At 39.0% G+C, this 24,110-nt stretch overlaps 1 protein-coding gene across 8 annotated transcripts in view; it reads right to left on the bottom strand.

Annotated features, from left to right (window-relative positions):
* CHD8 (chromodomain helicase DNA binding protein 8) overlaps positions 1-24,110 on the bottom strand; it is a 57,547-nt gene that overhangs the window by 11,427 nt on the left and 22,010 nt on the right. For 7 of the 8 annotated variants that reach the window (XM_088840017.1, XM_088840019.1, XM_055437497.2 and 4 more), the window contains 24 exons: positions 23,254-23,625; positions 22,133-22,518; positions 20,916-21,030; positions 15,271-15,453; positions 15,118-15,186; positions 14,692-14,747; positions 14,070-14,187; positions 11,253-11,336; positions 8,416-8,553; positions 7,886-8,007; positions 7,498-7,741; positions 6,398-6,574; positions 5,290-5,433; positions 4,890-5,145; positions 4,145-4,355; positions 3,700-3,895; positions 3,066-3,233; positions 2,695-2,874; positions 2,431-2,541; positions 1,892-2,088; positions 1,470-1,669; positions 1,209-1,389; positions 1,031-1,120; positions 474-577 (listed from right to left, as the gene is read on the bottom strand). In XM_088840017.1, the coding sequence (XP_088696143.1) occupies positions 474-577; positions 1,031-1,120; positions 1,209-1,389; positions 1,470-1,669; positions 1,892-2,088; positions 2,431-2,541; positions 2,695-2,874; positions 3,066-3,233; positions 3,700-3,895; positions 4,145-4,355; positions 4,890-5,145; positions 5,290-5,433; positions 6,398-6,574; positions 7,498-7,741; positions 7,886-8,007; positions 8,416-8,553; positions 11,253-11,336; positions 14,070-14,187; positions 14,692-14,747; positions 15,118-15,186; positions 15,271-15,453; positions 20,916-21,030; positions 22,133-22,518; positions 23,254-23,625 (4,102 nt within the window). The remainder of the gene's footprint in view (positions 1-473; positions 578-1,030; positions 1,121-1,208; positions 1,390-1,469; positions 1,670-1,891; positions 2,089-2,430; positions 2,542-2,694; positions 2,875-3,065; positions 3,234-3,699; positions 3,896-4,144; positions 4,356-4,889; positions 5,146-5,289; positions 5,434-6,397; positions 6,575-7,497; positions 7,742-7,885; positions 8,008-8,415; positions 8,554-11,252; positions 11,337-14,069; positions 14,188-14,691; positions 14,748-15,117; positions 15,187-15,270; positions 15,454-20,915; positions 21,031-22,132; positions 22,519-23,253; positions 23,626-24,110) is intronic. The other variant, XM_055437492.2, reaches the window with a different exon arrangement.

Below are 24,110 nucleotides of genomic sequence, written 5' to 3'. Positions count from 1 at the left end.
TTTTTCCCACTGGCCTAAAAAAAAAATTTTTTTTTTTAATTTTTCTTTCACTTAAGCATGGCTATTCACACCTACATAAGAGTGCTGAATATTTAGACAAACAAGATGCTATACAAGCAGAACATTTTCAGCAAGCCACAGGAGAGCTATGCAAAGTAAACATGTTTATTATTAACAAGAGCAGACATGCATCATCTCCCCTGATTTCAAACCTTAACTTGGACATCACTGCATACAGATTGGTAGTAACTGATTAATCACAGAACAGATGGGAGACACCCTACCTTGCAATTTAACTATCCATCTGGTCTTTCCTGACCATCTATTCATAGGAACTAACAGCTCTGCTCTATATTTCTGAGAAATAGTTTACCATTCAAATGTAATTATTGGTCTTGAGTACTTTGCAAAATATTCCCTCTGTGAACAAAACTCTGTAACAGGAAAAGAACAGACTAAGAGCAGACACCTACCATGCTTAAAGACTCCAATGAGCAGGGACTTATCAGCCTCACTGTCCCACCATGTTGTTGGAACCTCCAGCTGATCCACTACTGGGAACCATATGTCAATCTCACTGAAGGTGTAAGAGGCAGAGTCAGCACAGCAATGCAGGAAATAAAAGCAAACAATCTTTGGAAAGATTATTACAGGTATCTTCTTTTCTCTGTTAATTTACATAGTCCTACATCTGCCTATTTCCTTCCACTGGTATCAAGAACAGCTGTCCCCTGGAATCCGTAAGGGATTCGTTCCACCCCAGATACCAAAATCCACTGATGTTCAAGCCCCTTATATAAGATGGAATCATACAGTGAATACAGCTGGCCCTTGATATCCATGGATTTGATCAACTGTGGATCAAGAGGATGCAAAACCCAAGGGTACAAAAGGTCAACTGCATAGGATTGAAGACCTGATATACAGATTTTAATCATCAGGTATCCCAAGGATAGTTAAGAGTGAAATGAGTAAACCAATCTATTCTGGAATAAGGCATAGCATAAAGAAAAATAAAGCGCAACTTTACCTGGCAATTGCACCCCCTAACACCTTCTCTGCCTGGTCTCCAATAACCTCCTGTCTCAGATAATATAGCATTCGTACCCGCAACAGCACCCTAGAAGGGAGAGAAGAAGAACTGGCTCAGTAATAGTGCAGAAAGCTTGAGGTGGAAAATGCTTTAGTCTGCTGAATTCCATCCTTACTTGTTACACTGATGTTTCAAGTGCTTCTTATAACTTTCATCTTGAAACAGAGTATCAGGGTTATATTTCCGGATCCAATCTGCCTTATGGATATCAAAAGTGCTTTGTGACTTTACTTTTTTCCCCTTGCGTCCACGAGGCACAGGGATAGACAGACCTGGAGAAGGGGATACATCGAAGACTTGGATTGAGAAAAACCCTTGGACCTGAAAAGGATTAGGTAACCTACAGAAACACAAAAAGCGAAGACTTGATAATCACCTGAATGATTCTGCAATTCTTTTGTCTTGCCATTTTCAGCAGGGCTAATCAAGTCCCAAATGAAGCCTTTGATATTTTCATCCCCGCGATAGTGTAAGAGACAGTACACGAGGATGGCCCGGCAAATTGTTTCCACATCTCTTTCAGTCATCCGCCGCTTGAAGCGTCCATGAGACAGAATATCTCGCCATCGTCCCCAACTACAAAAAAAGAGCAATCATATGGATATTTTCCTAGGGACCCCAGTCCCTCAAATTCACACTTCCCAAATGGTGGGAGACAAAACGATCTTGGGAAAACATGGTAACAGAATAAATTTTTTCCCATTATCCCCTCTTTGATCATAGCTTCCAATTTAAAAAGCGAACGAGATGTCTATCAGGATGGAGATGCACTACCTCTGAGGCAAGGTGGGGTCTTACCCATATACCAGGAGGTGCTTTTCCACCCGGAAACAGTCAGTGCGCCCATAGGTATGATGACGGTCATGTCGGCGAGAGCGTGGTCGCTCATCATCTTCACTTTCCAAATCAGAGAATTCCACTAGGTCATCATCTTTCAGAGTGCTGAAGTGGCGGGTCTGTTTTCGTACTCTAGGTGTGTCAATCACCAAGTTATTCTATGCAGAGAACAGAGGGAGAAGTAACTCTTTTCACAATATAATCATGGGAAAGGAATTAAAGATAATCAGACTATAATAGCCTTGCATGTAATATTTGTAGATACTCAAAAGATAGATTCTTTTTTGGACATGCAAGATAATCTACAGGGACTCAGGAAGCAAACTTAAGTGACAGTTATCTAAGTATTTTTAGTGACCCTCTATGTAGAAAGCTTTTACAATGGCCTTTGATATACCATCATAAGCCAAGGTCAGCACTGAAGGATCAGACCAGTTGTAGACTCCAGAAAGTAACATGTTTCCTGCCATATTTCCTCCTTGAAGGAAAAGGAAGCTCACCTTGCTATTGAGTAGATCCATGTCCAGGTCAGCCTTTTTGGCCCACTTCTGCCAAAAGTTTGGGTCATCCAGTGAAATATCAGTCCTATTTTCAGAAGCCACAAAGCTTGCCTAATGAGGAACACAGAAATAGTAGGGTTGACTACACCACTTTTTTGAGTAAAGGGAAATCAGTGTATTTTAAAACTATATTTAAAAAAACTATTAAATTATAGAGATTCCTATCTCTCTGTGCTAAAAGCCTCTAGCACCGACAAAACATACCTTGGCAAAGGTAGAACCCTTCCCTTCAGATTCAATGGTGATAGTAGTGGTTCGTCTTAACAAGATCTGGTCAATGTCCTCTTCACAAAACTTGGAGCCCTCATCATCTTCCTCCATTATGGCTGCATACGCTCCTTTCCGTAAGAGGTCTTCAATCTCCTTCTTAGAGAACTGTTGGATCTACAAAATCCCACAGAAAGGTGAAAAAAAGTCAGAGAATATTATCTAACCATGTCATGACATTTTATTATATTTTAAAGAATAACCATTGAGAATCCAAACAAGGGGTCAGGTTCCTGTACAAAAAAATAGCTTTTGCCTCCCTTCATCACCATGACCTACTATAAATACAGCCAAAAATTAAGACTCACTCCAGTAATGTTGCCATCCCGACCACTCATGGACTGAAGCACAGCTTTATCCAATCCCAACTTGAGGCTAGCCTTATCAAACATCTCCCTCTCGTAAGAATTACGAGTGATGAGACGGTAGACCTTCACAGCTTTGCTCTGCCCAATTCGATGACAACGTGCTTGGGCCTGGTTTTAACAAATGGAAGGGCAAAGATAACAACATTAGAGGGGGTGGGAAGGAGAAGGATTCAAAATACCGATTTACATTTATAAAGCAGCCATGAGATCAACTCAAAATCAGAAAGTCAATTTCAAGATGAAATTACTGCCCCATCATCCAGACCAGGTGTCAGCAAATCTTGGTCATCTATTTCTAGAAATAAAGTTTTTGCTGAAACATAGCTCTACCCATTCATTTATATTTGCTTATAGATGTTTTTTGTAGTACAAGAGCAGAGGAGAACCATTACAACAGAGACTGGTTTGCACAGCCTAAAATATTAACTATCTGTCCTGGACAGAAAAAGTTTGATGACCTAACTACTTAAACAATTCCAGACTCTCGAAAAGATAAGACTTTCTAAGTGATCCTGATCCTGTTGCAAAACCTCTCAGGTTAGGTGATTAGTCCCTAAGACAATATTTCCTCTACCTGCAGGTCATTTTGTGGATTCCAGTCTGAATCAAAGATGATGCAAGTATCAGCAGCTGTGAGATTAATGCCAAGTCCACCAGCCCGGGTGCACAGCAGAAAGACAAATCGGTCCGAGTCAGGCTTGCTAAAACGGTCAATAGCAGCTTGCCGAAGGTTGCCTCTAACTCGCCCATCGATACGCTCATATAAGTACCTGCATGGGAGTTACAGGAAAAAGTTTAATCAGCTGAGCAAAAAAAGAGAATAAAAAAGCAGGCTGAGATCAATACCAGTACCCCTGTATTGCTAGTTCACCAAAAATTTTATCAGAAAGTTGAGAATGAGAGTCTTGAATACTTCTCTTCGCTCAGTCCTGGTCAACTTTAGTTAAACCCAGGCCTCCCACTCTTTGCAGCTTTATAAGTACAAAGTATACAGGCGAGGAATGATTTTTTTTTCTCACCTTCTCTGGATTAGATAATCCTCTAGTATATCTAGGCAGCGTACCATCTGGGAGAAGATCAGAACCTTATGGCCACCAGCTTTAAGTTTCGGAAGTAACTTGTCAATAAGAACCAATTTGCCAGCTGAACGAACCATGGCCTGCAAGTGGAAGTCATGAGGTATGATATGGCAAGCTTCTCGAAACTCTGTTAGGATTTTTTCTTCTGCACCTGCCAAAGAAAAATCAGACCTGATGGTGAGATCCAGAGAAACATACTAAGGCTGCAGTTTATTTAACTGAGATAAGGAAGCAAAGAAAATAACCTGACTTGATATCAATATTACTTGAAAACAGAATTTCAGCAACCCCCAAACCCTAAAATACCCTCAATTTTGTTAATACAAAATATTCCACGTAAGTCAGGCTTTAGAATTGGGTAAAATATGTAAATATGTGGACAAGGACTAGAATAGTACATGAAAACCACTATTACCACCAGACTGCCATCCAGAACAGAAACAGCAACATCGAGTATCAATGAAGACAGAACAGAATTCTTAACAGCTAATCCTTTTTAACTCTGGAGATTACGCAGAGTCAAAGGGTCAGAAAGAACTAGAAGATGTTCCACTTGAGAATGGTTTTAAAGAGAGAAATCCCCTCTATTTCCAAACTAGGATGGAGCAGCATCTATTGTTTCTGAGGACCACCACTTAGTAATCAAGGTAACACAGAAATGCAGGTGCTTCAGGAGTTCTCTCACCATTGATGAGATATGGGTGGTTGCAGCACTTGCGCAACTCCATCATCGTGTTGAGAAGATTTGGCATGTTAGTATGACCTGCCCCTTTGGAAAGAAAGGAGAAATTCTTCTCCAAAATAGCCCGGTAGTATTTCTTCTGAATGTTGGTTAGCTCTACTTCAATAATGGTCTCCTGTTTGGGTGCCAGGTTCTTTTCAACATCTTCTTTGAGTCTTCTCAGCATCATTGGTTTGAGAATGGCCTGTAGCTTTTGAACCTGTAACCAACACAGAGGAAAAAATAATAACATGAGGACAAACATTCTCACATTAGATGGAAACATGGATATCAATGACAGTAGCTATCTTCCTAGTACAAATTTTTTTATTCTGCATTAGTATCTCATCAGACAACTTCCTACCTGTTCTTCTGTTTTGAGATCCCCAAAGTCTTTGAGGAATTCTGATTCTGATGGAAACTGTGATGGTTCCAAGAAATGAAGCAGGCTAAACAGTTCCTCCACAGTATTTTGCAATGGTGTTCCTGTGAGCAGCACTTTGTGCTCCTAGAAATGGAGATCACAGAAGAATGATAAAACTCAAAAAGACTTCTGGAGTTTTCCATCAAGTATATAACTTTAGTTTCCATTTCTTTAACTGTAAAATTATGGAAATGGACCAGATTACTCTTACTTGCTGCCTCTTTTGATAAACAAAAAATACTCAAGAATATTCTTGATATTATTTAACATATTAATTTCTTAAATATTATAAGGCAATAAAGAAATATTCAGAACATGTTTTTTCCAATTAAATATGCCTCTCCACACTGAAGTCCCCACGGATATCCATTAATATGTCTCCCTCTAAGAAATGTACCTGTGTGGGATTAAATATGGCCATTGATTTTTGGTAGTTCCTCCTATCAAGATTCACCGCTTGAACATGGTCATGCCTTATAACTTGCTCTGACAATGAGAATGTAGCAGAAGTGGATACCATGTGAGTTTCAGAGGCTCAAAGGCCTTGCCTTCCACCTTTACCCTCTTGGAACACTACTCTGACTCTAGCAGGTACAGAAGCAGAGTCTGGCCCACAGAGGGGTGACAGACCACATGGAAGATGGCCTAGCCAACAACCAGTACCAATTGTCAGCTGCAGCTGTATTACTGACTCCGGGCAAGACCACCGAAAGAATGAGATCACTGAGCCCAGCCCAAGTTGCTGAGCTAAAGAGTCATGAGAAACACAGTTGTTTTAAGTCACTAGGTTTTTGGATATTTTGTTATGCAGAAATAGGTAACTAATTTAACATTCCACCGCTTCACCCAATTGAGAACCACTAACCCACAATCATCTTCTAAGTCTAAAATTTATATGAATTTTATGACTTTCAGGCTACCATTCTCATAGGCCATACCCACCACCCAGGACCAAGATTCTGATTCTTCTCTGTGAAATTAATTCACGTGGAATTAGGATTACTTAATTCTAGGTGTTTCTGGCCACAAGTCAGTGAGAGGAACTCACCAGGTCCATGTGCTTGAGACTATCAAGCAGTTTGCAATTACGGTTCTTTAGTCGATGGGCCTCATCAATGATGACACACCGCCATTCAATCTCACGAAGCTCAGGACAGTCTGACAAAATCATCTCAAAAGTGGTGATCAAGGCATCAAACTTGTATGCACCTGGGATGAGGCGCCCCTAAGCATGAAGGCAATAAAGTCAGAAAAGGCCTAAAATGTACCTAAATGAGAAGCTCTTCTGGACTACATAGTCTGCATTTTATATTTAGGCAGGCCTAATAGAAAACATAAATTGCACCACCACCCACCTCTGCCACTGTTCATATTCCTGATAAACAGTGTCAAATCATTGAATTACTGCCTTCTCAACACACTCAGCTTCTTGGGAAAATCACAGACCTTACTGAAAGAAGCTGGACATTCTTGACTTTGCTGCATGCCTACCTCATGTATTTCAGCCCTACATCTTCTGTTGGTAAACACTAAAATCCACAAATGTTGAGCACTGCTGAAACACACAAGATAAAACTAAAAGTGAAACAGCTAATGTAGTATGTGGTAATATCGGTTACTATCTAAAAATGGACAAAAGAATCCAATTATCTTAACAAAATTAAAAGCGACAAAATGACTTGAATAAACAGGTTTCGTAGAAATAAAAATGGGAAACTAATGGTATGAAAAAAACTCAAAATTCAAAGTTAAGAAACTTTTTCCAAACTTATACAGAAAAAAGAACTAATCTTGATGAAAACTTCAGCAGACTTAAAAAAAAAAGGAAGACATGTCTTATGTTCACCATTTTATGGATCAAAGAATTAAAAGTAACTAAATGAATTTCATTCTGGAAAATTATTTCTTGATGAAAACTAATCAATGCTGGTAAAACTCTATTTAAAACGTATATATTCATAAATAAAGTCAGAACTGCCACTGGATCAAAATAGCAAAGTTGAAAAAGTGTCCTACATAAAGTAGACAACAACGCCTTACATCACAGAGAGTCTCAATGAAAGTCTTTGACTCATATAAAAGCTTCTAAAATACCAGGAACTTTGGCCTACTCTCTAAGCCATAACATTTGCATTATACACAACTCACCCGTGAATCTTTGCAGTACATTTCATATTGCTGTATCATCTGCCGGCTGGCCAGACTGCCATGGTACACAATAGTGTTCATCTCTGTCCATGTGTTGAATTCCCGCTCCCAGTTAGTAATTGTGGACAGTGGGGCAATGACCAGGAAAGGGCCATGGATGCCCACATTATATACTTCCTGCAAGAAGGCAATGGACTGAATGGTTTTGCCCAATCCCATCTCATCAGCCAGGATGCAGTTCTGCCTGCCAATTCATCACAAAAAAAGAAAAGCATGTCAAAAGAGACCATCTTATAAAAAGTACATAAAATGAACCTGTTTCTACAGAAAATAAATAAAAATAACCCCAGACTAAGACTATATCTTGTGGTCCCACACTTTTCCTTACCTGTTATACCAATTAAAGAGCAGCCAGTTGACCCCTTCCAACTGATATTCCCGTAACTGGTTTCTGTTTTTATACTCATGTGACAATTCCAACTTCTTCCAGGCACTTGCCTGTGGACGATTCTAAAAAGTAAGAAATTTGAATAAATGGGGTAGAGGCACTAATGAAATTAGGTAAACTTACTAGGTAGTTCTAATAGGTGAAGTCAATTCAAAGACATTATTGCTTGGATTAAAAATGTTAAATATATTCAAATTCACGACTTCACAAAGACACTTTAATAACAAAAAGAGAGAGAGAGAGAGAGAGAGAGAGAAAACCCACTGAGCCACCAAGGAAGTCCAAGAATACTGGAGTGGGTAGCCTATCCCTTCTCCAGCGGATCTTCCCAACCCAGAATCAAACTGGGGTCTCCTGAATTGCAGGTGGATTCTTTACCAACTGAGCTATCAGGAAAGCCCAAACTCTATATGAGGAAAATTAAATCATTCCCTATATGGACTTTACACTCTAAATGCAGATGTACTTACCACCCTTTTGAGTTCTGGGTGCCTTGACTGGATACGTTTAAATTCTCGAATCTTGCCCTCATCAACATCCTCTTTGAGCTCCCACGTACTATCCTCGTAGGGCAGAGAGCACCATTTCACCAGGTAGTAAATTACAGGCTAGGGGAGAAGAAGTCAGAGCTCTAGTGAAATGATGCCGTGTTCTCTGCTGTGATTTGAAGATTAAGAATTTGACTAAGTGTCAATACCCAAAAAGGTGCCAAAAAAGTCAGGCTGAAAACACCAGCCATATAGGCTCACCTGCAGATGCATTGTACTATTTGTGCCTTTGATCATGCTTCCAGACAACTTATCAGAATCTAAAAGAGAAATTTCTACCCAGCACTATCTAGAACACTAATCACTGAAACATTAGGCTCACCAACCAATCAGATAAAAAAAAAAAATTCTATATTATGCTGAATTAGATTGAAATTAGAAGATATGGTAGCCCCATTCCATACTATCCTCCTGGCACCAAAGGCTGCTTTTAGAAGTGAGAAACAGGTTAAATCCATAGGAACAAAGCAGGGCTGAAACTACTGGGCTTCCAAGTTCCTGGAGCTCTGAATGCAGGTACTATTTCAAAGAGCAGTCACAGGAAAAAAAGAATAGTCATATGGTGGTAAAGAGATTTCCCTGTGAGTCCCAGGAAGCGAGGAGATAACTACAAGAGCTATCACTGAAGAGGGGCAGGAGTGAAAAAGGGATGCGGAGGCTCCAATCACACTGCTATGCTCTAAGCAGGCATTCCAGTGGTAATACTGCTCCTATTCTCAGTACTTAAGATGACTCCTGACTTGACTGCATTTTCATTTTCGGCTTATATGAAGCAAGAAGAATTAGACTAGGCCTAGGGTAATCACCAAGAAATCTCTAATAATCAACTGACAGAATACTCCTTAAAACAGCCAGCAAGAAGTGTGAAGATGCAAGTGTTTAAGAGACAGATCGTGGAAAAACTAGAATCGATGTAATTTCTCTTTAACCTTCTTCTTTATTGTAGTCACTCGGGTCACTTTCTACATAAAGACATTTGTCCAGGTCACACATTGCCAGCATTATAGCTTATTTTCCAAGGACTTTAATTAATATTTATTATAACACTTGTTTCCACTACTGTGTAATGTAATAAGGATGACAAATTAAGCTCATTTTGGGACGGGGGAAATGGGCAAAATTTCTCTCCAATATTAGAAGTGTAAATTAGGGTACTAAAACACTTTCATCTGTCATGCCAGGTCTAATATCATTCCAGAGGGGCCTAATCAAAATCTAATTACTTTTGGAAGATGAAAGTACAAGTATAGTGATAGACAGCATAACACTTCTAAGCCTAGGAAGGCTGAGAACCTGAAAGCCATGAGAATAATATAACAATGGCTAACCTGGCCTGACTGATAACTGGTCCATTCCACTCTCACACCCTACAAATGAACAATAAGCAGTAATTCCCACCCCTAATCGCAAAAGCAGAAATATGTGGTTTCTGAGGTATTCCTGTTAGGATTTAAAGACACTGTGTTATAATGACTTTGGATAGCTAAGGTTCTATCTGAGAAACCTTGAAAGCTTATTAAACAAACTTGGGCTTTAACAGATGGAAGACTTTGACTCTTAGGTTCTACAAGAATGACATATCGGAGCAAGTCACTTAGTTTGTGAGTGAAGCCAGTCTGCCATCTAGCAATGATGTCTTAACAAGGCTCTGCTGTTCCCTACTAGCCACTCTGTAAGCAAGAACTGTTTGAGTGATAAAATTTTGATGAAATGTGACCCTGTGATGTTAAACCAACAACTAAGACTAGAAGTGAGAAGAGTTCTAACAAAGTGCTGGTTCATGGTCCAAGTAAATCTGAATAAAAGACAGCAATGTCGAATTCACTGGTGGCGTAGATCTACATAACTCTTGGTTGGAAAATGAAAAAAAGTGATTAATGAAAAAGACATGTCACCAAATGTTTTAACATATGTAAAATCTGCTACCCAATCTAACGAAGCTTTAGTTCTGGGGTTCCTAAACCAAGCTATGCAGGAGAACCCCTTGAAGAACCAACTTAAAAATACAGATCTCTCGGTCCTACCCTAGATGTACTAAATCTGCACTTGTGGGAGCAAGATCCCACAGTCTGTATAAAAGTACTGATCCAAATGTAGTATACGTTTTAGTGAGAAATGAAAATGCATTTAACTGATGCTGTGCATGTGTGCTCAGTCGCTACAGTCATGTCTGACACTTTGCGACCTTATGGACTGTAGCCCGCCAGGATCCTCTGTTCATTGGATTTCCCAGGCAAGAATACTGGAGTGGATTGCCATTTTCTTCTCCAGGGGATCTTCCAGACCCAGGGATAGAACCCGAATCTCTTGCGGCTTCTGCACAGCAGATTCTTTACCACTGAGCCACTGGGGAAGCCCCAGTTCAGGAATAATTCTCAACATCATAGAGAAAGTCTATGCAAGTATTTTTATATTCATATATTTGGAAATCGATGAAGTATTCCTTTCGCTATCCCCACCTCTCACCCTCAACTGAATGTCAAGGGTCTCTCATATAAAATCTGACAGAAAATGAGACCAAGGTGAATGAGTCCTTGCAAATACAGCTTCCAGATATCTGACTTAAAGAGAATCTTTCTCTTTAGCCTCTCTCTGTACTCCTCTACCTTCCCAATTTCATTCTGAGGATGTCTCAGAAAAAATTCAAAAATACCTTTTCAATCCAAGAATTTTTCAGCTAGATCTGAAAAATAAAGGATGGGCAAGCAGACAGGCAGAAATCTTTAAGGCCTTTCATGTTCCTCCACATCCCAACTCACCTCCCCATTGTCCTTGTCAATACTGTGAGACTCATCCAGTATCCTATCCACCTCTACATAGTCTGGGTTGAAGGGCTCTTCATCCTAGAGGAATTATGAAACCAAACAATAAAACCAAAAAGATCACTGTCTAGGAAATTCACCCTTCCACCCAACCTTTAGTGGATATCCTTATTTCAAAATTTATTAAGAAAAAAGAAAGGATTCCCCATTTTCACCCTATCAAATCCTACACACTTACCTGTGTTTGTGCCTATCTTCTCATGTTACTAGATCAAGTGTCACTACTCCTAACAGTGGCTATTCCCTCCATATATGCTTTGGATTTCATTCCTTCCTACCTTCTTAGGAATCCCTCTCGAGTGCAACATTCCCATAATATACACACATGTTCTATTAGTTCACATCTTCAAAAGACCTCTCTGACTCAACATCCCCCTGCAACTATTCTTCTGTTCTGCTTTATACGTAAACTTTCCCAAGAGTTTTAAATACACAGTACACCTCCATGTCATTACTTCTTTATTTGTCCATCCATTCTACTCTTCTTTCTACTTCCATCACATAATGAAACCACTACTCAAGGTCATTCATGAAATTTCCAAATACAATGGAAACATTTCTGTACTCACCTTAATTTACAGCTACAAAGTATCGAACAATTCATCTTTCTCCCGAAAGCACTCTCTAGGCTTTTCTGAGACACCATATTCACTTTTGTAGCCTTATTTTGGTTTCACTTTTTATTTTGGTCAATTCTCAGTCACCTTCACTGGCTCTTTCTTTCCTAAGTCACTGGCATCTAACTTTGGGTGATATCCCAAGATAAATAACCCAAGGCTCCAAAGAGAGATCTCAAAGAAACCTTAGGGAAAAAAATTCTTCCTTCTTACAGCACTTTCCGACTGATTTTTGTGGCCTATCTTTTCCCTAATATTTCTCCTATCACTCTGGCATAGTTATTAAGGCTTTAATAACAATGTATATGCTGATACATTCCAAATTTTAACTGTAGCCTAAAAAAATTCAGTTTTGTACATCTATCTCCTTGCTAGACATGTTATGGAATTTTAAACTTAACATGGTCTAAACTAAAATCTTGATTTCCCCCAAATCAGTTGCTTCTAAGATCTTCCATTCCTTAATACCTGTCTATGTAAACTATATACCAATTGCTGTCAATCCTACTTTAAAGTATACTCAAATCTATCCCTTTTCTCCAACAACTGAAAGCACTGTGCTATAAAGCCGTGATAACTGCTCATCTAGAAAACTTCAATGGCCTCCTTACAGCTCATCCTGCTTTCATGCATACTCTTTTCCCATCCATTCTCCAAAGTCTAGATAATCTTTTAAAGGTGAAAACTGGTTTATGTCTCTGGCCTGTTTTAAATAGTCCAATGGTTTCCCCTTTTGCACTCAGAATAAAGACGAAACTAAAAGGCCTGTAAGCACCTGCTTCTATCGTGTATGAATACCACCGTGCTTTCAGTTCCTCATCCTTCCCAGGGCCTTCATATACTGCTACTTCCCGTGCCAGAGGTACTATTTACGGGTGCCTAGGGCCTTGCTAACTTCTCTTCATAATTCAATCCTCAGTGAAGGCTTCCCTGATTATCCAAAGCAGGCACTTTTTAATGTCTTCCTATGCTCCTTCTTTGCTGGTACTTATCACAATGTGAATTATTTTAAAATCTCTCTTTCCCTCCCCATTAGACAGTGAGCTATATGAGAACACGGACCATGTGTGATCTGTTAACCGCAGTAACTAGCACATAAAACAATGAATAAATGAGTGACTGATTTGGTTAAATGACCTACCTATAAAGGCAAATCTGACTGGCACACTGTCAGTTAGCAGAGCTTGGCTCAATGGCCACAAATTATGTATCCAGTATCAGCTGAAATGGGATTACAGTTTCACTGTACATTTCACAAATTAGGCTTTAAAAGAACATAGGCCAAAAAAAAAACAAACTCCACAACCCAATCATTATTTTATTTTCATATAAAAAGGAATCATAAAACCTACATGGTTCTACTTGCTCTCTCCAAGTGATGTGGAAAATAACTCACTTACTCACAAATCTGGTGATATAAAGTTAGCTTCATCAGATGTATTTGGCCACAACTGGCCTTTTTTTGCTGAAGCTACACATTCCTTCTTTCAGTCTTATTAGACCTCTTCCTTTTTAAGTCTTAAAAAACTTTGAAAAAGAATTCTTTTTCTCAAGGCACTTAGTATTATATATTAAATACAGATTTAAAAAATCCCATTTTGGAAAAGATACATGTACAAAAAGTTTTCAAAGAAAAATGGAGTGTTAAAATACAGCTCAAGAGATTCTCACAGATACTCCAGTACTTAACTAGTAGTAACACTGGATGTAAGATATTAAAGTTCCTTTATCACTATTTCTAGTTATACTGGATTAGAAATTTGAGAAAATAAATGTTCCCTCTTAATGATATGGTTGCTTATGTCTACAGATACCATCAGCTGCTAAAGACTGACAGTAGAGGGAGAAGAATGCCTGAAGTGGACCAGATAGTTAGTTTATCATCTGTTTTTAAAATACTTCATGAGTATCAAACAACTCAATTTCAGAACATTCTATAACTTATAAAAAGACCATATTTAGACCTGGTAAAACAAAGCACAGGCCAATTAAATAAGGAGAGTCCAATGATCAAAATGAAACTTATATACCCATATATATAAAGCAATTATAAGTCTTTTGAACAATCAGTCAGGGATAACCCCAGAAATTTATGCTTCTATGAAATAAATGATAAGCAATACCTATCCCTAATTACCTCATGGAAGAAGTGTCTCATCTGAGCCATTTTGGTTTTGAAGCGCTTTAGTTTTTGATGGATCCTCTTATCCTTCTCCAGTTGGGAGATGGTAGCCCATTCACAGTGCAGATAGGAGCTAAAGGAGATGGAAATAGTCAGCCATGATATGAGAAAGTGGAACTGGTACGCTAGTGTCTGAGATGAGAAGATTAGCCAAAAGCAGACCTAAGAGTATGTTGCTTCATCGGGGAGATAGTCTCTTCGATCAGTGTCTCTTAAACTTGATTTTGTATACCAACCACTTAGTCTAGGGTTGACTTGAAAGTTCACATTTCTAATAGACACCCAAATGATACTAATTCTGCTGGTCGATGGATCACAATGAGCAGCAGGTCTTAATGTCAGGGTTACAAGGGATTTTATCAGGAACTACCCTTACCCCACTTTTCTGTAGGCAAATATTAATCAGTCAATTTCTGAGCTTCTCTCTGAACAGACATTTTCCTCACTGGAAACAATCTGGGTGAGGAAAACTATTTAAAAAAAAGAGGAACACATTCCCAACCAGGACAGTACACAGGAGAACTTATTCCAGCCCTGTGGGACTTGGGGAGAAAAGCTGTTTGCACAGATCACGTACTAGTTCTTGTACTTGACAAAGAATTCTTCTGCTTCAGTATACTGTCCAGAAGGAAGCTGGGAAGAAAAAAATTACAGCTATTAATAACTCATTTGTCAAAGAGAGTCCTTAATTTTAACACATGTGGTAGACTTTCATACCAAGAATAAAATATATATCATCCAGGATATATCAGTGACTAAAGGACTGAAGAACTTAATCTGGCATTTCAATGCTAGAAGCCTAATAGCTGGAGAAAATAAGCCCTTTCTGGATTTAAACAGGTGAGTGAAAGAAGGGGCAATAACACAGTTTTTATTTTCCACCTAACTTTTCTCCACTATCTCGGTAACTACATTGTAGCGATACAGACTGAAATCCAAAGGTGCTCATTACATAAAGCCTGTAACTGTAGCATTATGGGCTAACATTGAAAATAGGCCTCACCTCCTTCTTCACAATACGCATTGAAAGCACTTTGTCTACAATGGCAGCATCTTCTTCACTGGGATTCTCCTGCAGGAAGAGATGCAGTCAGTCAAACAAAGAGATTGTGAGCAGCAAGACACACATCTCAAATTGCTTAAGTTCTCAGCTTACCACAAAGAACTGCATGGAAGGCAAAGTTTCGCCATCTGGTTCCTGCACTGGCTCAGGAAGGATAGGTTCAGTTTTGATTGGACCAGTTACATCCACTTCTTCTTCTTCTTCATCGTCTGTGATCTTTATATCCAGATCCTCTGTATATTTTTTCCGCTTAACTTGGCGGTTCGAGCGTCTCTTCTACAGGGGCAAAAACAGTCAAAATAACTGCTTAGGTCTCTCAAAGAGAAAACCTTTAAAACTATTTGCCTATAGTCACGTACTTAGATTTGACTCCAAATTCCCTAGAAAAAATCAAACCAAAAGATGATAAAGAGCTTATTTATCAAATTGTGTGATGTTAAACCATGTAACTTACTCTATGTACTGAGTAAATATTAATTTCCTGAATTCTTTCATTATAGTATCAGAATCCATCTGAAAGTAACCTGGGTACTATTGGCAAGAGGCTCTGAAAAACTGAAATAGAACTCTTTAAACTCTCTACCTGCAGGGTGCAAGGAACTTCAGACCAGGTGCAGCCCTGGAGTCCACTGGTACAAAAACATTGTTTCTAATTGTTAGTCTGTTTTAGTTCTAAAGTTTTGTTTGTTTAATAAATAGGATCACACTGCACATATTGTTCTGCTGCTTACTTTTTGTTAACATTTTTCTTAGAGATGTTTTCCATATCAGTGAATTTCAGATCTACCTCATTCTTTCAAGTGGTTGAGCGAAATTTAATTAAATAATCTCAGTAATAGGTGCAGCTCATGGTAAAAATTAGGAAGGATGGAGAGAAAAAATTATTTTTCAGTAATGATTATAACCCCTGGAAAATCCAAAATCAAATGAGTCATTTGCTTGAAGCAGAACTACTAAAATTGATTTGTAAACTCAATTTTAGTAGTAGTACAATTTAGTACAATCAATTGTACTAAAATTGATTTGATAAATTTGCATGGCATAAAGTTAAATCAACGGCATTCTTACACAGACTAAGCCAGAAAATACAATAAAAGAAAAGTCTTTCTATGAAAAAAGATCAAGTATTAAATTTAGTAAGAAATAATGAAATACATATATAACCTTCCCAATCACATAAATTTGAAAAACAAATTTAACAAAACTTTTAAATTAGATAAGTTGATTCTAAAATTCAACAGAGAACTAAACATCTAAGAATAACCATAAAAATATGAAAATGTATACTTGGCCTTATCAGATGTTAAAGCCAATATAAAGCTATACTGATTAATACAGCTTGGTACCTCTCCAAGGGGAGATAAACAGGTCAATGAAATAGTGTCCAAATATAGATTAAAATACTTAGGTGGATTTAGAACATGATAAAAATAGTACTTTTAATCAGTGAGGAAAAATTGGATTATTCTATAAATGGGATTGAAAACAAACCACTAGCCAAACAAAACAAATTTGTTTCTTATATCTAGAGGATATAAGAAACAAATTTATAAAAAGATTGAATAATTTCAAAGTTTAAAAAAAAGACAAAATTTCTAAAAGATGTGGAAGTATTTTTTCTTTAGATAATCCTGGAGTAGGAAAGGTGTTTCTGATAAAGTGACTGATCAATTTGATCTTATAACTAAGGAAAAAAAATCAATACAGTAGAAATATGAGCAAATAACATGAATAGACAATTTTTGTAGGAAAAAAACAAGAATGGTTTTCAACGTAAAATGATGCTCACGATCACAATAAAATTGTTACAACTGAAAACTAAACTGAGATACCTTTTTTTTTTTGCATCTAACTGAGAGGCAAAAATCTTGAGAGTTTGATCAAATATTTGAAATAGGAACTCATACACTGCTGGCATGAAGAAAATTTCTATAGAACAAAATTTGACAGTATCCACTGACCCAACAATTTCACTTCAAAGATATTATCCTACAGATAAATTTGTACATGTATACAAATCTCTGTGGGCTTCTCTGGTGGCTCAGTGGTTAAAGAACCTGCCTGCCAATGTAGGCGACGTGGGTTCAATCCCTGAGTTAGGAAGGTTCCCTGGAGAAGGAAACGTCAACCCACTTCAGTATTCTTGCCTGGGAAATCCCATGGACAGAGGAGCCTGGCAGTCCATGGGGCTGCAAAAGAGTCAAATACAACTTAGCAGCTAAACAACAACAACAAAGAACAACAAATCTCTGGCAGCATTATCTGTGGTAGTAAAAGACCAGAGAAAACCTAAATGCCCACCAACAGGGGTTGGAGTGAACAAATTATGCTATAGTCAAAAAATGGAATACTACAGAACTATGGCTCAGGGGGTAAAGAATACGCCTGCAATGCGGGAGACCCAGGTTCAATCCCTAGGTTGGGAAGATCCCCTGGAGAAGGAAAAGGCTACCCACTCCAGTATTCTGGCCTGGAGAATTCCATGGACTGTATAGCCCATGGGGTCGCAAAGAGTTGCACACGACTGAGTGACTTTCACTATTCACTATATAAAAAGAATGGGGTAGATGGACAAGAATGAACAGTAAAGATGTGGAGCTGGAACTCTCACTGCTGGTCGATGTGTAAAATGACAGTCACTTCAGAAGGCAGCAGATTCTTATAAGGTTAAAGGTCAAATGTTTAACTACCCCGTAGTCTATCAACTCCTGGCTATTTAACTACGAGAAATGAAAGCCTATGTCCACAAAGCATGTGCACTGACCGTTCACTGCATCCTTACTCAAAACAGCTCCAAACTGGAACAAACCAAATGTCTAACAGAATGAATAAAGACTGCAGTATATTCCTCAAGTAAAATGTTTCTCAAGAAAAAAAAAAAAAAAGGAATGAACTTCTGATACATCAACATGAATAATTCTGAATACCACTATGCTGAAAAAAGTGAGACCCAAGAGTATATACTATGTGATTCCATTTACATGCAGTTTAAGAACAGGCTAAGTTTAATCTATGGTTAACAGAAATGAGCACCATTGTTGCCTACGGGGAGGATTGCGGGAGGACGGTGAACTGACTGAAAACAGGGTACAAGGGAACCTTCTGGGATGATGGAACGTGGGCCCTCATTAAATAATTTCTCTACTTTGGTGGATATTTCAAATTTTTCACAACAAAAAAGAGTGTGAGGAAGAATGGGCTGGATCTATCTTTTCTAATAAAGAACTATATTCAAGATACACTGTTAGAGAAAAATGCACAGTACAGAAGAATCGGTATGGAACACTTATACTGAGTGGAAGTGGAATTAAGAGTGCTCGTGAAAGTAAAGAATATTTCTGGAAGGATACACAAAACTAATCACAGAAGTTACATCTGGGGAGGAGAACTGGGGGACTGTGAGGTCTCCACTGCCAAGACTGGTATTTGAGGAAACACAATTAGGTCAATTAATTGTGTTTCCTCAAATTCTTACTTAAAAAATCCTAACCCCCTAGTACCTCACAATGTGACTGTCTGGAGACAGAGCCTTAAAGAGGCGATTAAGTTAGGCTGGGCACTACTGGATCAGTGCCCTTAAAAGAGGAGGGAATCTGGCCACATGCAGAGACAACAGGGATATATGCACTGAGGAGAGACCATGTCGGGGCACAGTGAGGAGGTGGCCCTCTGCAAGCCACGGAGAGCGCCCTCAGAGGCAACCAGACCTCCTGATCTTGGACTTCTAGCTTTCAGAACTGAAAGAAAATAAATTTCTGTTCTCTAAACTGTCTGTGGTATTTTGTTATGGTAACCCTAGCAAATTAATATACCACTTTTTAAATTTTATTAATTCTTGTATGTCTTGTATTACAAAGATCTGCCTTCAGTTTGTGTTTTAATTTTATTTTAAATTGGAGGATAATTACAATACTGTGACAGTTTCTGCCATACTCACTTTGTGTTTTGATTATATAACACTTTATTTAACTGTTTATTTAACAAACATATATAACTCTTACTATGCTCTCTTACCTAAACACTGTTTTATGTGCTTTGTAAACATTTACATTTAACCTTAACAACCCTACTTAGCAGATACTACTATCTGTATTTTAGAGATGAAGAAATTGAGACACCACAAGGTTAAGTAAACTTGCCTGAAGCGACAATATTAGTAAATAATAAAGTTAACATGAGAACCCAAGAAATGGTCTTGGTCTTAAACACTATGCTATTTAGAGCATTTTTTGTTGTTGCTACATATGCATAGTTTTTATGTAGTAAATATATCAGTCTTTCCCTTTATGACTTGGAAATTTTAATACCCTCCTTAGAAAGATCTACCTGATTTTTTAATTATTTTAAAAAACTCATTCATGTTTTATAAAGGTCCATGATTTCAATTTTTACATTTTGACCTTTGATTAAACTAGAATTTGTTTTTCTTAAAGAGTAATGCAAGAAATCCAGTTTTATTTCTTCATAAATGAGTGGTCATCCTAACATAATGTGTTAAATAATCTTTCTTTCCACTGATTTTTCTTTTTTTTTTTTGCTGCACCATGTGGCTTGCAGTATCCTAGCTCCCTGACCAGGGATTGAGTCCTGGGCCCTCAGCAATAACAGTGCAGAGTCCTAACCACTGGACCACCAGGTAATTCTCTTCACTGATTTTAAATGGCCTTTTAACTCACATACTAACGTCTCAAAACAATCTGGATCTGTTTCTAGACTCTTGTTATTTTTCACTCTGATCTTTCTTCTTTAAACTCTTGGTAATTATAATTTCATAATATACTTTAATGTCTGTTAAATCTAGCTTTTGCATCACGCTCCTTTTCAAAAATGTCTTGGCTATCCTCACATGTTAATATCCCCCAGAAGAACCCAAGTCTCAGTTTGTCAATGCAGTGAATATATATTAAGGAAGAAGGGAGACATTTATAAAGTATTGATAGCTAGTGAGGCACCTGAGGTTTGTTTAGTCCAAACCTCCACTTTCAGGTAAGGAATTTAGATACAGCTAAGTAAACTAGCCAGTCCCATTAGAGCTACTCAGAAGTACTATGGGTATCCTGAATCATTAATAGCTGCTTCTTTCCATGGTTGGAAACTAGAGTCAAAGATGGTACCATAAGGCAAAAGAGAAAGAGGACTCAAGTTCTTTTGATACAGCTTTTTTAATTCTCTTCCCAATGTTTCTCATCTTTGCATGCTATGCTAAGTCACTTCAATCGTGTCCGACTCTGTGCGACCCCATAGACGGCAGCCCACCAGGCTCCTCTGTCCCTGGGATTTTCCAGGCAAGAACCCTGGAGTGGGTTGCCATTTCCTTCTCCATCTTTAAAAGGTAGCAAAAACACTGTGCCTTAAGCACCCCAGTTCACAGAGTCAAAACCGTAAAGTGTAGAAGAAGTAATGCACAAGGGACAGCTGGACTGTTCCAAGAAAGACCAAAGTACTAACAAACCCAAAACAACAACTGCAGCATAACTGCAAATCTGTTTAGTCTCCGAAACACTGAAATTTGAGAAAATGACTACTGTAGAGTAATATGCATTTTTAGAGTAATACACGTTTTGCCTAAAAAAAAATAAAACAAAATAAAATTTAAGACATGACCAGGTTTTGCCTCTTTTAGTTTTTAGGCCTACCTCTGGTTTAGAAAACCTGCTGAAATATGCATAGGCTTATGGTCTCTCACTTTCTATTCCTGGTCAGGATCTTTTCATGAAGCTTTTTAGGGATTCGTTTACCTGAATGCTGCTTTCTTCATCTTCCCGGGGTGATTGTGCAGGCATGACTTCTACATCTGAATTATCAGATGAGGTATTACGTTTTCTCTTCTTACCCACCACAGGAGTGATGGTGCTAAAAAGGAAAAACCAAATTCAGTTACAGTGAAGGCAAGGAAAATTTAGGAGCAGAAAATACAGTTAATCTAACCTATCACAAATGAAGCCTCCAGGCATGCTGCTGCTGCTGCTAAGTCGCTTCAGTCGTGTCCGACTCTGCAACCCCATAGATGGCAGCCCACCAGGCTCCGCCGTCGCTGGGATTCTCCAGGAAAGAACACTGGAGTGGGCTGCCATTGCCTTCTCCAATGCTCTAGATATTCAGTCTGGGGACACATAACTATTGAGTAGGGTGTTTGAAAAAAAAGAAGATATTGGGGTTTCTAAACTACCAGCTGGCTATTACACCAGATTTGACCAATTTTTGCTACCACTGTATTCACAAATACCTGAATGAAGGTAGCGTAACACAGCAGAACCAATTCCTGACTAAGAATTACAAGGCCTCATTTTAGTTCCAGTTCTGTCACTAGCTTGGCATTAGTTTTCTAACTAGCAAACACTGATGATAAAACCTAGCATGACAGCTGTTGAAGATCAAGTAAAATAACAGATATGAAACTTGCTTTTTTAAGCTAAAAAACCCTGTACAAATATAACGCATTATTATAATTACACCACAAAGCCTGAAGCATCTCCGGGAGTAGAAGCTAGAGAGAAAGGAGTAAAGCTACAAGACACGGAAGGGAGAGAGCATACTCAGTTGTGGCAAGTTATGTGGCAAGCCATGGTTCTGTCAAGACTGCTTAAGGCTGACAGTGGCTGCTGAAATCTTCTCCAGTTCACATATGGAATGCAAGAACAGGGCAGCGATGTCTGCAGCAGCTCTCTTTTACCGGCGTGGGTCGTAGAGGGCTAGGGAGAAGTCTTTCACACTACAGTGATACAAAATCAGGATGACTACAGCTTTTACACAAAAACCCTAACTCAAGACCGGCTGTCTTTCCCAGGCCTTGATGTTCACTTGGGACAGAGAAGAGAAAGGAGTTACTATTTTCTATGACAGAGCCCCTTGAACTCTGTAGCTGCTACATACAGCATGAATTTACAAACAGGAATTTAAACATGCATGCACTCTCCCCAAACATCCCATCAAAACAGCAAAGGGTAGCACTCACTTCAGCTTACTCTTGCCCTTGGTTTTGGAGGTACCAGATGTTTTGCTCTTCTTTGGCTTTTCTTCCTTGAGCCTCTCCCCACTGCTCTTCTTCCTGCGTTTCTTTTCACCTTCCTCCTCAGGCCTGACGCTAGGCAGCTCATCCTCATTCAGGACTCGAGGTATGTTCTGTTCGCCCCGAGCACGGGCCCTGGCAATGGCCTCTGCTACAATCCGATTTGCTTTCTCTTGCTTCTTTTGGTGTTCCAGCCTTCGGTTTTCCTCGATTCCTGTCTTGCCCCCAGTATGGGGAGCAGAACTTGCTGGTGAGGACAGAGCTGCCACTTCACTGGCACTGAGAACTTTAACTACGGAGAGCCCAGAAGAGGCCCCTTGGGAAGAGCCAGCCTATAGAAATAAAGACACTACAATTTCAACATGCTTATAGCTAAATAACCTGAATAAAACAGCTCTGAAGCACACAGGCTAGAAACGTTAGTTCTCTAATTCCTTAAGAATAAGGCTCATATCAAGTCTCACTGAACCGAGAGGCACGCTTTTTTTAAAAAAGTATTTTTTGGTGGGATGGGGATGAGAAAAGGCAATTGTGCCAAATTAACCTTCAATATTCTTTAGCCATGCTTCTAATGTCAATACTTATCTCCACAATTTCATAAAATTTCTAAACAATACAGACAACACTGGTATCTAGGCTAGTAAGAAAATTCAAATTCCGTTCTTGTCCTACCTTTATCTTCCTGGGGGGCGGTGAGGGGTAGGGTGGGGGTAGGGTGAGGAATGACAGATAAGCACTTGACCTCTTCAAGACTATTTATCTTTCAGATGAGGGGTTATTTTCAGTCATTTTCATTTCACAGGGATATCAGGAAAAGATTGTAAATAAAACAATTTAAAGACAAATACTAGAAAAATCATCCCTTATCCCAAACCCAACAATAACCCTCAAATCTTTTCATGACATAATTAAAATAAGTTCCCATGGGTGAAAGAAAGAAAAGCCTGCATCTCATTCAGAGATACGAATCTAGACTGGCCCCACGTTCAACAGAGAGTGGTTGCTGAGGATAATGTCACGGGACTAAGAGCGTGTTTGCCTTCTTAGCTTAACATGTTAAGTCTCACCTGTGGCTGAAGTACCACCTTGAGGGGTACTGAGAGTCTCTGTCCCGGGGCCTGTCCTGGTCCCATTATCTGAGCCTGCTGCACAGAGGATAGAGTCACTGGCTGGGTGGAGGGTGGCTGTTGGGGCTGTGGTTGCGATGATGGAGGCTGTGGTACAATCTGGATTTTCTGCTGTGGTTGCTGCACCTGCAGCTGTATAGTTACTACTTTGGCAGGCTGCCCCTGGGCATTCTTGGCTTGAGTCAGGGCTGCTAGCTGGTTGCCCTGTAACACTATCTTGCCTGGTAGACTCCCTAGCACGACATGCCGGTGTCCTTGGGGACCTCCAGACTGTGGCTGCTGGAGGACCAGTGTGATGCGTTTCGATTCACCCTAGAGTGAAGAGAGGAAATTGCAAGAGAGGTAGGACATTAAAGAAGGGTAGACCCCTTAACATTTACACCAGTTTTCCTCCTCCTAGAACTATAAAAACCGAGGATCAGAAAAGACAGTACAATCCCCTTTGTTCATCTTCCTATCTGTCCTGATAAATCTCTTCTATAACCTCTGCCAGTGGGTACCAAGTCTATTCTTGAAAAACTGCTGGAAGGCTTGCTATTTTTTAAGGCAGTCATTCCATTTTTTGGAAACCTATTAGAATAAAAGTCTTTACACTGAACTAAAATCCACCTCCTCAAAGCTTCTCTTCACCAGCCCTACTTATCTGAACACTGTCTTCCCCTCCTCCAATTCTTCTGGCCCTTGATTCAGAGGCTAGTCTTTATTTTCTTATAAAAGAAACAAGTCTTTTCACTGGGCAAAGTTGGAGGAGGACAATCTTAATAATAAGAACAGGAAAGATACACACAGTTTCTATA

This window comes from Moschus berezovskii, chromosome 9 (assembly GCF_049115385.1).
Source record: "Moschus berezovskii isolate FMDL1 chromosome 9, NW_MosBer_1.0, whole genome shotgun sequence".
Classification (NCBI taxonomy): Eukaryota; Metazoa; Chordata; class Mammalia; order Artiodactyla; family Moschidae; genus Moschus; species Moschus berezovskii.
Note: the sequence above shows the minus strand (reverse complement) of the source record. Positions and strands in the feature narration are given on the sequence as shown.